The 13,960-nt window shown below is 41.3% G+C and overlaps 1 protein-coding gene across 1 annotated transcript; it reads left to right on the top strand.

Annotated features, from left to right (window-relative positions):
* The first annotated feature begins 7,094 nt into the window (after nucleotides 1–7,094).
* BIRC7 (baculoviral IAP repeat containing 7) lies at nucleotides 7,095–13,430 on the top strand. Its single transcript, XM_010078895.1, has 6 exons — nucleotides 7,095–7,614; nucleotides 9,009–9,108; nucleotides 10,323–10,404; nucleotides 10,503–10,548; nucleotides 12,681–12,752; nucleotides 13,228–13,430. Exons 1-6 carry the CDS (start codon nucleotides 7,095–7,097, stop codon nucleotides 13,428–13,430), a joined length of 1,023 nt encoding a protein of 340 aa, XP_010077197.1.
* The last annotated feature ends 530 nt before the right edge of the window (nucleotides 13,431–13,960 follow it).

Below are 13,960 nucleotides of genomic sequence, written 5' to 3' on the forward strand. Positions count from 1 at the left end.
CTGAGGCGCTGGGGCAGGCCGGTCTCCCCTCACAGCAGCCCGCAGGCGGGATGCGGCCCTGGGGCTGGGATCAGCTGGCAGAGGGTCAGGACCAGCCTGACTGCTGTTTGCAGCAGCTCCCACCATGGTTTTTTATCAGGTTAATTCATTTTCTTTTGCTTCCAGCCGTGGTTTTGCAGAAGCTGGGTGGAGCGCTGGCCCCCTTGGCATAGCTTGTGTCAGTTTCAGGAAGGCCAAGAAATAAACCTATGTGTTTTAGGGAGACTTGCCATTTACCTACCCACCCTTCCGAGGGAAGGTGAGGAAGTGAAGCAGTATTGAATAAGCTGCCTGAGTTGTAATCGTTCAGTGCTGCTTTATGCCAAAGTTGGATCTCTGTAGATTTTAGTGAGGGCTGGCTTAAGGAGAAATCAGGTTAAATGAAAGCAATGCCTTTTTATTTCTAGTATTTGAGGTCTACCTCATTAGTGATTGTATTTCTGCTTCTTGCACATAGTGAGTTGGGGGGTTTTTCTGTTTTCTTTTTTTGTGGGTTTTTTTTAATTTCCGAAGTGGGTGGAATATCTAATGACTAGAACTTTTGCTACTTCTCAGTAGTTTTTAGGTCCTGCTTAGGATCCTTTGGTCAAGATACAGTTTGTAGGTGCTGCACAGAACACAACTGCCATCCCCAAAGGTCCTGCAGTTTATATACTGATTATAATAGAGAAACTTGTGTAACAATCTGCCTCAAATCTGTTTGAGCTCTGATGACCAGATCATAAATGTTTTGTGATGTTACAGAGATCAGCACTGTTTTGCTTTCTTATTACTTGTATTCTGGTAACACCATAAACAATTGTAATACACAGGTCTTACTGTCCTGCTGACTTACAAGCACAATAAATGATAGTTCACTCTACCTGATTAGAGTCTGGTGGACTGGGAGCCTCTTACACCACAACAAAAGAAAATATTGCAGTGCTTCTAAACAATACTGGTACCAGGTGATAGCAACTGAATGGGATTTGTAGAACATAATTTATTTTTACTTCTTTAGAAACTGGTGCAGTAAAAGGTTTTGTAACAATCTTCATTAGTTAACAATATGTCACTGACACTGTCTTGTTAACATGTTACATAGGTGTCTGACATCTGTTTGGAGAATGGAAATGATGGTCCTTAAATTGTCCAGAAACCTGAATTTTTCTTGTAAGTATCAAAATACCTGCAGAGATTTAGTTTGGTAAGCTTCTTTTGGCTTTGAACATACCACTTGTGTAGATTTCATGACATAAACACGCACCATTTAAAATTCTAGGTATGAGCAATGTAAGACCATATTTGAGAGAAAGATGCATCAAAAGCAGGCTTTCAACATCTGTATAATATGTTGTGGTGTAGCCTGAGGTCATAACTTGAGACCCAAACTGGGCCTTGTCCCAAGCTGTGTGATGCTTGTGTCCGGTCTCATTACTGCGTTCACAAGTAGCTAGGGCTCTGCCCAAAGTAGTTAAGACTCTGCCATACCAGACAGTAGTTACAGAAGTTACAAGGTCTTGTAACATCTCCATGCTTAATTTTGGGGATAAAAGTGGCAAGTCCTAGTCCTCACGAAAGATACTAAGCAATGCAATCATCCTTTCCTTTAGAGGCAGTTAAAACCAGAGTCTTCTCTGTGTTCACATGTTTGGAAATTGTTAGTTTGAGTTTCTATTTACTATTCTAATAAACTATCTGAAATGAATAGTCTGCTTTCGTCTTTTTTCTGATCAGTCATCCAGAGGTAAGGAAGAAAGAGTATTGCATTAATCCTCAGCACCTGGAGATACTTTGGGTTCTCTCTTTGGCTTAGATAGCAAGTAATAATTGGCATATTTTGTCTTAATTCTGTTTGCCATGCAGTATAGCTGTGGACAGAGTCAGTAACTCTGTGCTCTTTAGAGTCCCTGGAAGAGCTGGAAAGGCTGTCTGAAGAGCAGTGCTTCAAAAATGTGAGAAAAAAAAGTGAGCAGCATGGCTAGAGAGTGGAACATCTGTCTGGAAGAAAAAGGGAAAGGCTTGTCTTGGGTGCTTGGGTGCTGGGCAGTGCTCCGAAGTCCATGTGATTGTGTATGTTCACTAGTCTTGATATAGAAACTGTGTGACTGTGAATCATCCCAGCCATGAGTGTGTGTAGGCAGAATGTTAGAGCTGTATTTGCTTCAGCATCCTGAGGTACAGGGGGCTACAGCTATCAGGCTATACCTGTTATTTTACATTCAAAGACAGAGCATGTCAGGCATATATATATAATCTATGCATACATGTATATGCCCAAGATCATGTTTGTGGGAACAATTTTCTTTTCTTTCTTTTGCATTAGGAGAACATGAGTTATTGCTTCTTCCTGGTAACTTTAAGAATGATCTTGCCTATCCATTGAGAAGCACACAATCTTTTAGAAACAAAACCAGTAAGATGAGAAGTCTCAGTTGAAGCATATAGATAAGAGGCAATATTTAGAATAATATCAACTCGGGATACTCTTGGAGTGTAATACTGTAACCGAGGGGGTAACACAGGTTTTTGTATGGCTTTGGCTTTGTTGAGAGAAATACGGTGGTATGTTCTTTCGGTACAAGAAAAAGTTAAGGGTATGTTTTTCTTCCTTTACTAACACTCTCTGAAATCTCAGAAGAGTTCATATGTAAATTGCAGAATTTTTTTTTTCAAACTTAGATATTACAGGGATTTTCTGCAGCCCTATCTGCTATGAGCAGGGGGAGTAAAAACAAACATTCGACATGCTGGAATCATCCCCCTCCTGCACCCCACATCCCCTTGTGGGATGTAACCAAAGCAAGGATCCAACGTTAATTTCCATCATTTTAGGGTGAAAAATAAAAGCAGACACACAGAGAAATAGTATCTGTTCTTCTCTCCTGTTTTTCATGTCACTGACACATTTTTTTATGAAAACATGAGAAGGGAAATCATATGCAAAGAGTGTGGCCTGTGAACAGATATCATCTGACACCGTCATCACACATGCTGTTCTTTGCAAGACAACTTTACTGAAAAGCTGTAGCAAGGAGCTCCACTGAGCAACGACTGATCACAAGGACTCTCCCATGTCTCCCTCTTGATCTTCATCACTGGCAACTCTTTGTTGCTGTTGTCATGTAGTTTCCATTAAATTGTAAGTTCAGATCACATTAATCTGCTGAAAACTGAAAATAGTTCATTCAATTTGGGGCAACATTGAATTTTTACTGATGTTTTTTAAGTATTCAGAATGTAGTGGGAAACAAAAAAAAAAACAAATAACGGGTGAATTTTGGCTTTGTTCTTTTTTCCCCATGATGTTTTGTGTTCGTTGACAAAGGCAAGAAAGGGTAGAAAACCAAATAAAGAGAAGAAATGACCCTTGAAAAAGAAAGTCTCAAATTTTTCATCTCCAAAAGCTATTTAGAAAAATAAAAAAGAAGCTGTTTTCTACAAACAGCTACCTTTTGAAAAAGCATTGAACAGTTTTCAGCCCCCGCTATCTTCTATAGCAGAAATATTTTTTTATAATAAGCTGGACACTGAAGTTGTAAAGTTATGAAACAATGTAAAACATTGTTAAGGCTTGTGGCAGAAACACTTTAATTTTCCTTATTCCAAGGAACTAGCATGTTAGTTTGCTTATCTTTCAAATCACAGTGGGATTTTAAAGACAGTTCCTCTCTTGATTTTTGGAGTATCTACTGTGCTTTGCAGATTTTTCTTTTGATATGTACTGTGCTTGTTCCTGTGGGCTGGTGTATTAATAGGATTTGATTCTAAGCACTTTCATGAATCATGTTGCACGCTACATCTTAGCTTTTCCTTGCTATACATAAAGTTTCGAGGCAATCAGATGCTATGGTTTTGGAGGCCAGGAGAAAGAATTAAGGGGAGGATATTGGCAGGTTTGAATCCTTAGGAAATCACAAAACGTGTCTGTTACTCACCTGTGCATTATAGTATGTGTATTTACTGTATAGCAACCTTCTGCAGGCTTCCTGAGTTCATGATTATTAATATTTGGAGGAATAAATAATTTATTATTATTAATTTGTTAAATTTGTTCTTTATTATTGAAAAATCTACTGAGAAAAGTGCAGGCAAGGGAAACATCGTTAGGCAGAGAAGATGCCTTTAGGTGTATAGCAATACTCGTTATGGTAAAAGAAAGAACCTTGAGCTGGATGAAGAACCAAAGTGAGGCTTCAGAGCTTTGCCCTAAGGGCCACCACTTTGTGTTTGCCTTTGGTGTGACCAGTCACTTTTCCGTGTGTCTTGTCATTATTCATTGGGTTGGCTCATGCTGCCTGTCCGCAGTGGATTTGTTTTATGGATGCCTTGGAGATTTTACTGCTGCAGGAAACATAGTGCCAGCAACTGTCAGGAGAGCAGCAGAGTGCAGGTGTTTGCTGCAGGATGAGATCTGCTGGCCATTCAGCACAAAGATGAAGACAAGGAAGAGGCAGCCAGAAGAGGAAAAGCAAAGCCCTAAGTGGAGAAACAGAGGCACTCACCTACTTCTGTGGCTGCAGATGTAATGATTTTGTCTTGTATGATGAAAGAATGTTATGCAAACCAAAAAAACCACAAATGCTAATAATCATTGCCAGTATCAACCAGTTCTGGAAATTCTGGAAATCCTCTGAGCTTTTAAACAGCTTTTCCTTCTTTAACAGTCACCCTGGGGACTCCCCTAGAGCCAGTGGAATTGTAGGGGCTTGGCAGTTGAGTAGCCTTTACCACAGAGCTATGGTGCATCAGTGCCACCCTGTGCCATCGGCAGATTGCTTAAGCGTCGCATGAAAGCATCCCCAAGAGCTGCTTGCAGACTGCTGGGGAGGCCAAGCCATGGCTGCGAGGAAAGCTGATCACGGAGCCTACCATGTTCTCAACACCTCCTGAGATCACGTTTGAGAAGCCCGGTGGTGATAAGCAGCACAAGATGAGATCATGGCTTGTAAAATTCTTCAGAAGATCAGAACTATCCATCATTCTTATCTATTAATAGGTGATTTGCTACATCAGCAGGGGCCCCAAACAGCCTCTGTCAGAGAGGTTTTGTTAACTCTGTATCTTGTATTTTTAGGATACATTCTTCAAAAATCAGTATACACTTATAAAGAACAGGATCTCTGGAGCAGAAGATAATGTGCAGTTACATATAAATTCATTGCAGACAATGAAAAAAGAACCGCGTTCACTTTTTACAAGGTTCTCTAAATTTTGCATATAAGCGCTGCCCTCTGCTGCTCAGGGTTGTTCATTAATGCATATTTAATTAAAAATGTAAAGTTTCAACACGGTTCTTTTTAGTTAACATGTTTGTATAGGCTTGCCTGTAAGAAAGGGGCTCTGGATCTTTTTGCTTAAAAGAAAAATCCTGATTTATAATGTTTTACAAACATAAAACATGGAGAACTTATGTTTTGTCAAACACATAGTTTAGAATAAGCTGTATGCATCTTCTCAGGAAGAAAAGTGGTAAAGGAAAACACATTTTCAGGTAATTGCACCTTTCCAAAGTAGCTTTAAAATCCTTTATTCTGAATTGTGACCATAAAAAGGCAAAGGAATAGAAGGATGTCAAATTGGGAAGGTGCAATGATAACAAAAGAGTCAGAGTTTATTCCCAAATTAAAAGCAATACAATCTATTCAGTCTGTCTTGAGTAAATGCTTCTTGCTATTTACCTGTTAATTTTAGAATAGTTTTTCTTCAAAATTGTAAGACGCAAAACACATGTGTGAGAACAAGTTGAGAAAGACACAGAAATACTGTTAATATAGAGTTGGGTTTTTTTTAGGGGCCCAAACAGTTATTTTCTAGAGAAAGTTTGAGCTTAACTTTGTATCTTTCCCTGGTGACTCCCACTTAAAAGATGGAAGTTGGGCTGTTTAGCCAATAGAGTATTTCAGCACAAACCCAACCAATTGGGGAAAATGAAGTGTTAGAAATGGCCTCTGCAGCAGGTGGGACCACTTACATCTTAGAAGGGTTTCTGCTTCTTGGAGAAAGGTCTCTTTGTTGCCTAGAAGAGGAGAGGGTAACTTGAAGCTTGTGGGGTTGGGAGAGTTTTAGTTCTTAGATGAGTTTTGGGGGGGGTTTTAAGTATTTTGCAGGTAAATTTTTTTTGTTTGATTGGTTTTTTTTTTTTATTGTGCTGCTCGTAGGGGATTGTTGATATTTACTGTAATGTTGCTTTGGAAGTGTAAGTAAGCAAGTGTAAGTGTAAGCAGCTGTAAGTAGTAGGAGAATGTTGGATTTTAATGGTGTTGTAACTATTTAAAATATCAATTTGGTTTGGAGAGCCTTGTTAGCCAGGTTAATTAATTATTTGCAGAGCATATAAATGTCTTTAATGCAGGCAAACCATAATGGGTTTCTTTATAAGCAAAAGATAAATATGATTGTTCTCCTGTGTTGTACTTTTTGTTTAAAAAAACTTGATTTATCTGTTAAGCTTTTGGGTAGAAAAACTCATTTTCTTCCTTTGTGTTTTGCTGTGAAGTTTGCTCTGATGTGTACTTGTGAAGTGAAGTAGACTAAGATAATTCAGTCACCTTCTAGATGGACAACAGCGTTTGTTGTAGTTTAGGAGAAATAGATTTTTGTATTGTTAGGGCCCAAGATGAGAGCAACAGTGATATTTTGGAGCTGTGCTTCATGGACAAGTCTTTTTAATATTAATTTAAAGGCTGAGCAAAATAACTGGGGATTTATCACATGGATGTGATGCTGAATGCTGGATTGTTTCAGCTAGGGAGGCAGCGTAGGTTTTGCCCTCCCCCTGCGCTATCTGCTCCCATGAGCATCTCTCCTGTACGTTGGTAGAGGGGCTCAGAAAGTGCTGGGCTCTTCCCTCCAGGCGCTAGTGAGGACTCAACAAAAATTCAACAGCAAAGTACAGAAGCACCAGATCTCTGATTGGGCTGCAATTCCGAAACAAGCTCAGCTTTGGCAAGACCAGGAGCTTTCCGGAATATGCGTGGGAATGAGGAACAAATAATGCAGGGTGAGTGCTGCCTGACATGGGGAATGCAGCTGACTGCTCTGGGTTATCTCACCCTCTATTTCAGAACGGGAAGATGGGGGACATGACACCACCAGAGGAGGCTGAGCTCAGGGCTGCTCGCTGCCAGCTGTTTGAAGCCAGCATGAGGAATGAAGGGAGAAGACTGAGGACTTTTTGGCAATGGCCAGGCACCTCACCTGTATCTGCCCGAGACTTGGTCAAAGCTGGCTTTTTCTTTGTGGGTCCAAGAGATGAAGTACAGTGTTTCTGCTGTGGTGGTGTCCTGAAGGACTGGGAACCTGGTGATTGCCCACTAACAGAGCACCTGAAGTTCTTCCCTTCCTGTAAATTCATTTGTGGTGAGGATGTTGGGAACCAAGAGATGCTTCCTCTGCAGGAAATATTTGATACTGTGGATGGGCAGTTCCTCAGCTTTTTGCAGGGGATAGACAATGAGGAGACAGCCCTGCCCAACGAACCAGAATACCCAGAGATGGTGACAGAGGAGATGAGACTATCTACATTTCAGAACTGGCCGCAATACACTGACATGCGTCCTGAGCAGTTGGCTAGAGCAGGATTCTTTTACACAGGTGGGTACTCTGGGAAGTGTTTTTAACTCTTATTTAACTTTTGAAGGTGTCCCTGTGTTTTCCTGCTTGCACAAATACTTGGAAGTATGTGTAATGCAGTTAGAAACCACATCGTTCCTTCAGCCTGTTCCATTTCACTTGCTGCTTGTGCAGAATTTGCTTCTGTGTTAACTCCTCTTGGGGTACTGAGGGATCTGCTGGTAAGTCAATTCCCTTACCAGCAGGAGGGGGAAAAGTGACATGTTTTAAAGAGATGTTTTACTGGCAGGGTGTATGCTTTAAGATCCCTTGAGCCTATTTATTACTTGCACTTCTAAAAGGACTGGAGGGACTTATTTGCCATATTTTGTATAAGCTCTGTCTTGCATTGAAGGCTTCTTTTAAAAAAACCCATATCTGAGTGAAACCTGTAGGCAGTCAGTCCATTTGGCTGCCTCTCTGTGGCTTGTTGCTGTAAGGACCCTGGACTTGTAATACAGAAATAAAAAAGATACTTTTAAAATGAAAATAGGCAGTATTTCTTGTTATTATATGCATGCAAGTATCAGTATAACAATGTTGTTTCCCCTTGAGAAGGCTTTGCTGGTTAGATAACAGGTTTGAAGAAGTACTCCTCCCTGGATTGACCGGTCAGAGGGGATATTTACAGTACGCTGCTTCTGCTTTTGTCTTTTTATTAATTTTTGTCGCACACAAAAGACCAGCATGGCCAGGAACACAGAATAAACTAGAGAGAACTCTGGAACTGAGCACTTGAGCCAAACAGTGCTCTAACACAAGAGTGTTTGGAAGATTGTGTCTGTGACCCAAACTCACTCTCAGCCTTCACGGACATTGTTTCATTGCCCTTAGGGCAGGGCATTTCCAGGCAGTTCTTAACTGTGTTTGGCTTTATGTTTTTTCCGCTCTGACTTTTGTGAAGAGAAGCACAGTAGCAGGATGGGCAGCCTGGGACCACGTTGCCTTCAGTTCTTATACCTATGAGATGGAAGCTGCATACATAGTCTGACTGTGCCAGCCGCTGGTTATGGCAGATTGTAGTTAAGAAACAAAGTGTTTATAGGTATAATTGATTACAGCTTTGCTCTAAATGCAGGCAAGAGGGGATTGGATAGGTGTGTGCATCCATGGGAGCTGTGGTGCTCACATGCACGCTGTCTGTTAGCTTGTGACCCACTTCTGGAATCATCTCAACCAGCCGCAGCTCTGGGAGTCCAGACTCTCATCAGATTTCCTGCCCCTGTACACCTTGCACACTAGTGTTGGTAAATTGTCACGTGCTCATCTGTTCTGTCTGGTAGCCTGTCTTTTGTGCTGAATGTCTCCCCAGGTTCTCATCTGGGGCTAGTAGAGCATACAGTGTCTCAGATGTCAATCTCTGGTGTCTTTTTCAGGACGTGGTGATGTGGTGAGGTGTTTTTACTGTGATGGAGGTGTGAGGAACTGGTCATTTGGAGATGATCCTTGGAGGGAACATGCCAAATGGTATCCGGGGTAAGACAAATGTCCCTTGTAGCAAGAACAAAAGATTGTGTGCATTCCACACTGTGATTTCTTCTTTCATAGGTTAGAAGCATCAGTCACAGGTGTACTAGTAATGAAGCGCTGCTTCCAAGCTCTGTTGTTTGCTTAGTTCTAGATTTTTCTACCTAGCTAGAGCAGGTGAAAAGCTAGTCAGGTGTGTTCAATCATGTTTAACTCCATAAACTGTTGCAATAGTCTAACTTTCTGGAAATCCCCAAAATATCAAGCAAAAGGTTCTGAATCTTCAAGGTCAAAGTTGCCCAGCAAGGGATCTTCAGATCCTAGTACTGGGTCAAGATAGAAAACTTGTTTCTAGGTCTGCTACTTAGTCTTCCAAAAGTGCCTTCTTCCTACTCTCTCCTCACATCTGGAAGAACCAAAGACTGGCCTGAAAAACCTAATAATTGTATCTTCAACTGCCTCTCCTCTCTTCTTTCTCCCTTTCCACCCTTCCCAAAAAGCAGTTGATGTGTGTCTGGTGTCTGCTATGTTCTCCCTTACAATAGCTCACTGACTCCAGGATGGTCCCTTGGGCTTCTTCTTGGGCGTTGCCACATCTTTTATTCCAAAGGCTGATTTACCACTGGAGTGTTGTGTGTTAATGATGAAACCTACTGGGTGATGGTTGTCTAAGCTGTAACTATTTTTTTTTAAACAGAACAGTATAGAACTGACCAAGCCTAAATATTTAGACCCTCTCACTTTAAAAGCAAAATCGAATGTTCAAGCTCAGGTAGAATGACACAGTTTGGACCCGAGATTTTCTAATTTGACCTAGAGTTCACTGTCGAAGTTCCATTAAAATCACTTTCTTTGACATCAAAGAACAGCTTTAATTTCTACTTCTCTGAGGTACAAAAATATTTTGTGAACCTTGTTTTTCTGCAGCAGTTCTTGTATTTTTCTGTGGACTGGTCTGTTATCACTTTTTCTGTGATCTGTTCCAAAGGACACTGCAGCTGAGCTCATCTTGGGCCAAACATGAAGTCTGAATTAAGGGGGAAGGATCATGAGCCTCTTATTGTTGCCCTTCATGCAAGGAGGGGGGTAAAAAGACCATGATTCTCCCTGTATTGTGTTTGCTCACAACCCAATAGCACCCTCTGCTTCTAAAATTCAAACTGCTCCTGCTACTTTCACTTGAGATAGCCTGTACTAATCTATTTAAATCTTTCTGCTTATAGGTGTGAATTTTTATTGCGGTCAAGGGGGAGAGAATTTGTTAGCAGCGTTCAGGAGTCCTTTTCTAGCACTCTGCTATCTCCAGTGAGTCATGAATACTTTGTGTAGAGTGGGCGGGGTTTTGGTAGATGGGAGCTTTGAACACATGCTTCTCTTTTGTGACTTTCTTGTGGCATTTTCAGAGAGATACCTGGGATCAGACTGAACAAGATTCCTCTGCTTCCCAAGGTCAGTGCTATAATTATGTGATGTTTTGTCTTCTCTTGGAAGTGGTGTAGCTTTACTTCTTCCCCTCCCCAGCTACTGTGCACTCGGTAGACACGGTGTTTGAGAGATGTTTTGGTATTCTAGAAGCTGTTTTACTTTATTTTTAGGAAATGGTCTCTAGCACCAGAAGCTAAATCACTTGCTCTCATGAGACTTCTTAGTCTAAGACCAGAGACGTATAGCTAGTCTAGATAATCGTGTGGTTTTTGGTGCTTGCCTAACCTTCCTTTGACTTGTCCATGCTCTTGATGTTGTTGTCTGTCTGTAGAGTCTTTCAGGCTACAGCATTTTAAACATACTTGATAGGAGACCAGAGAGCAGCTAGAGGGTGTATTTGCTCATGAAAGTGTTGATGCTGAGGATCTATTTCCATTCATCAGTTGCTTCTGGAAACTTAAGTAGGTGAAATTTTGCTCCCATAACTGTGGAAAACTGATTTTTCTCATTCTTTTGAAGAACCTATAGGATGAGCTTAAAGACTTAAGCCTTTGAATGGGCTGACAGCTGAATTTCCCACTTCTGTCTTTACTGGTGAATGGTTGAGCTAGATTATGAGGCAGGAGAGACTTCAATTGGGATGTTCCACTTGATCTTCATGAAAGCAGTTTTGAGACTCCTGGGATGTAAAAACAAAGATAAGGATTCTGGACTGGGGCCAAACATGGGAGACTTCGTTAGCTGATAAGTAGAATAAACCATCCAAAATTAGGCTCTTGGCTTTTATGAAATTGCTTTTGATTACTTTCTTGTGAATTATGAATGGAAGCAAAAACTATAAATCTGGATGTTGATCTAGCTATATAGATAGCTTGAGGAATGTTCTAGAATATATAAATGCCATTTTGTATGTAACAGCTTCAGGGAGTGACATGCTTTTTGCCCAAAGTTCTGCCTTTTTGTAAAGTATCTGCTCACTGCTTTACAGATCCTCTGAGGAATTGGGAGTTGCAGGCTCTTCCTTCTCTGGATCAGTTTACCGTAGCGCAGAATGTCCTGCAGATGGGCTTTGACCCTGCCTGGGTGGCTAGCCTGGTAGAGAATAAATATATACTGACTGGGACTTACTACCTCTCTGAGTCTGAACTGATTTCTGATCTGCTTCAGCCAGACTGGGAAGAGAGCAGCAGTGCAGAGGAAAGCAGAGGTATGCCTGACTTGCACACCCGCATTCTTGGTGGAGGTTTAACCTCTTATTCACTTCATCTTGAGCACTGTTGTGTCTTGTGGGTCTGCTTTCTCTCTTCCTAGGCTGGGATTAGGAGCAGTGGTGTACCCCAGCCTGCCTTTCTTTGAGAGGCTGAAGAAGATATTCTGCTTTAAAGAAACCTGAAGGAGCTGTGATTACTGGGGTATCAGAAATTCTATCTGCCTCCAGTAGGCTGTGGTGTAGATATCCTCGATATTTTCTGCAGTAGCAGACAGCTGCATGATGTGGATGCTTGTGCACAAACTCGCATCTGATGCAGACAGGCAGCTGTCTGAAGCAGGGCTTCTAGGATGGATGAGTACTCCAAGCTTATTTAGAAATGCATCAATGACTTGATCAGAAATAGCTGTACTTGTTTGTTTGGATGATATATGTTCTCCTTATCTATGTCTTTCTTGTGTTATCTGTTTTGTGGAGTCTGTTTGCCAAGTGAAGCTAATTTTAAGATGCAGTTCCACACAGGCTTTCTCTGGTACCAGCCCTGCTTTCCAGAGCTCCGGTCTCTGTATCACGGTCTGCCATCTCTTTAGCTAAAGCAAAAAAAAAAAAAAAAGACTTCCAGAAAACGGAAAGTGTGATTAAATAGTAGCACAGGAGCAGGAACAAGCGGCTGATGGCTCCTTCTGTCTGATAGATAAACCAGCCTTGCTGAGGAGACAGCATGATGTGGACACCTCCTGGTAGGGAGGTTAACATACAAAGTGACTAGAGCACCACCGAGAGCATCAGCTTCACCAGGCTGAGTGTGTGAAGTTAACAGCGGAGTAAAGAGGTGGTTGACCTCAGGCTATTGAGATCCAGGATATTTAACCTTTTTAAACAGCACTGTCTGAAGAGGGAAGAAAGGGGTAGCATTTAATGCAGTCTTCTTTCCGGCTTTATACAGACGCTGTTCAGAGAGCAACTGAAACATCACGCTCAAGAGAAGAAATGCAATCTGTGCAAGAAAAGGAATCAGGTGCTTTGGGCTGACAGTGGTGATGAAATTGAGCCTAGGCATAATTGGGATGGTTTTTATAGGAATGCTATCAATGGTCATTGTATTTATTCAGTTTGTAATCCTGAAGGGGAATGTGTGCCGGCTTGAATGGTAACTGAACATAGAGACACTTATTCAGGAACTAGCGTTCCACTGTAAAGCAGGCTGTTATACAAAAAGCCTGGTTTATTGGGGTAACTTACATATCACAGTCAAAAGATGTTGATTTCTGTCCTTGCTCAGTCCAGCATTTGTAGATATGTTAAATCTTGTGTAGATAATCCAGAGCCTATAACAGCTGTAGTTTTTCAGCTTAAATGAAATTTTCCTGAGAGGTACTTGTGCCATCTTCAGTCTCTGAACAAAATGATGAGCAAGCTACAGATGACAGGAGTGGCACTCTGGAGCTGTTATAGTACTAACAGTTTGGGCTTTTTTTTCTTTTTTGGTAAAGATGCGTCTCAGATGAGCACAGAAGAACAGCTCCGACGCCTGCAAGAGGAAAGGATGTGCAAAGTGTGCATGGACAAAGATGTGTCTGTTGTGTTTGTTCCTTGTGGCCACCTGGTAGCTTGTGGAGAGTGTGCCCTTAATTTGAGATTGTGTCCTATCTGCAGAGCAGTCATCCGGGGAAGCGTGAGGACTTTCATGTCCTGAACCATGATGTGCCTATACAACTCATTCATAACACAGCAGAGGAAGAAAATAAGTAAATAGTTTGATGCTGGAGCAATCATATTTGCAGGGTAGCTTGGCATAAGTGTAAAAACTTACTAAATGTGCCTCCTATGCACAAAGTTTCTAGTAAGAGTTGCTGGTTTGCTGTACTCTTGCTGATCTTGCTGTAGGACTGCTCCAGAAAAGCTCTGCTAGTTTCTTTTGTCCTCCAAAAGGAGGCTTTTGTTGACAGATTCTCCTTCTCCTTATACTTGCATTCTCGAATGAATCCCTGCTCTGTGTGGAAATCAAAGGCTGTTTTCAGTAGACTGTCTCTGGTTCTTTTTCTCTCATTTAACAGTTGTTCAGAGATTATTCTGCTGGGGTTTATGACTTAGACTTACTAAAGGAAGCCAAAATGGGAGTATTTTTACATAAAAATAATTCTGTTGAAACTAGAATACTTAGCAACAGTGTATTGTGGGGGGAGGGAGAACCTAGGTTTTTTTATTCTGAGCTCTTTACTGTCT

This window comes from Pterocles gutturalis, unplaced genomic scaffold (genome assembly GCF_000699245.1).
Source record: "Pterocles gutturalis isolate BGI_N339 unplaced genomic scaffold, ASM69924v1 scaffold21558, whole genome shotgun sequence".
NCBI lineage: Eukaryota > Metazoa > Chordata > Aves > Pterocliformes > Pteroclidae > Pterocles > Pterocles gutturalis.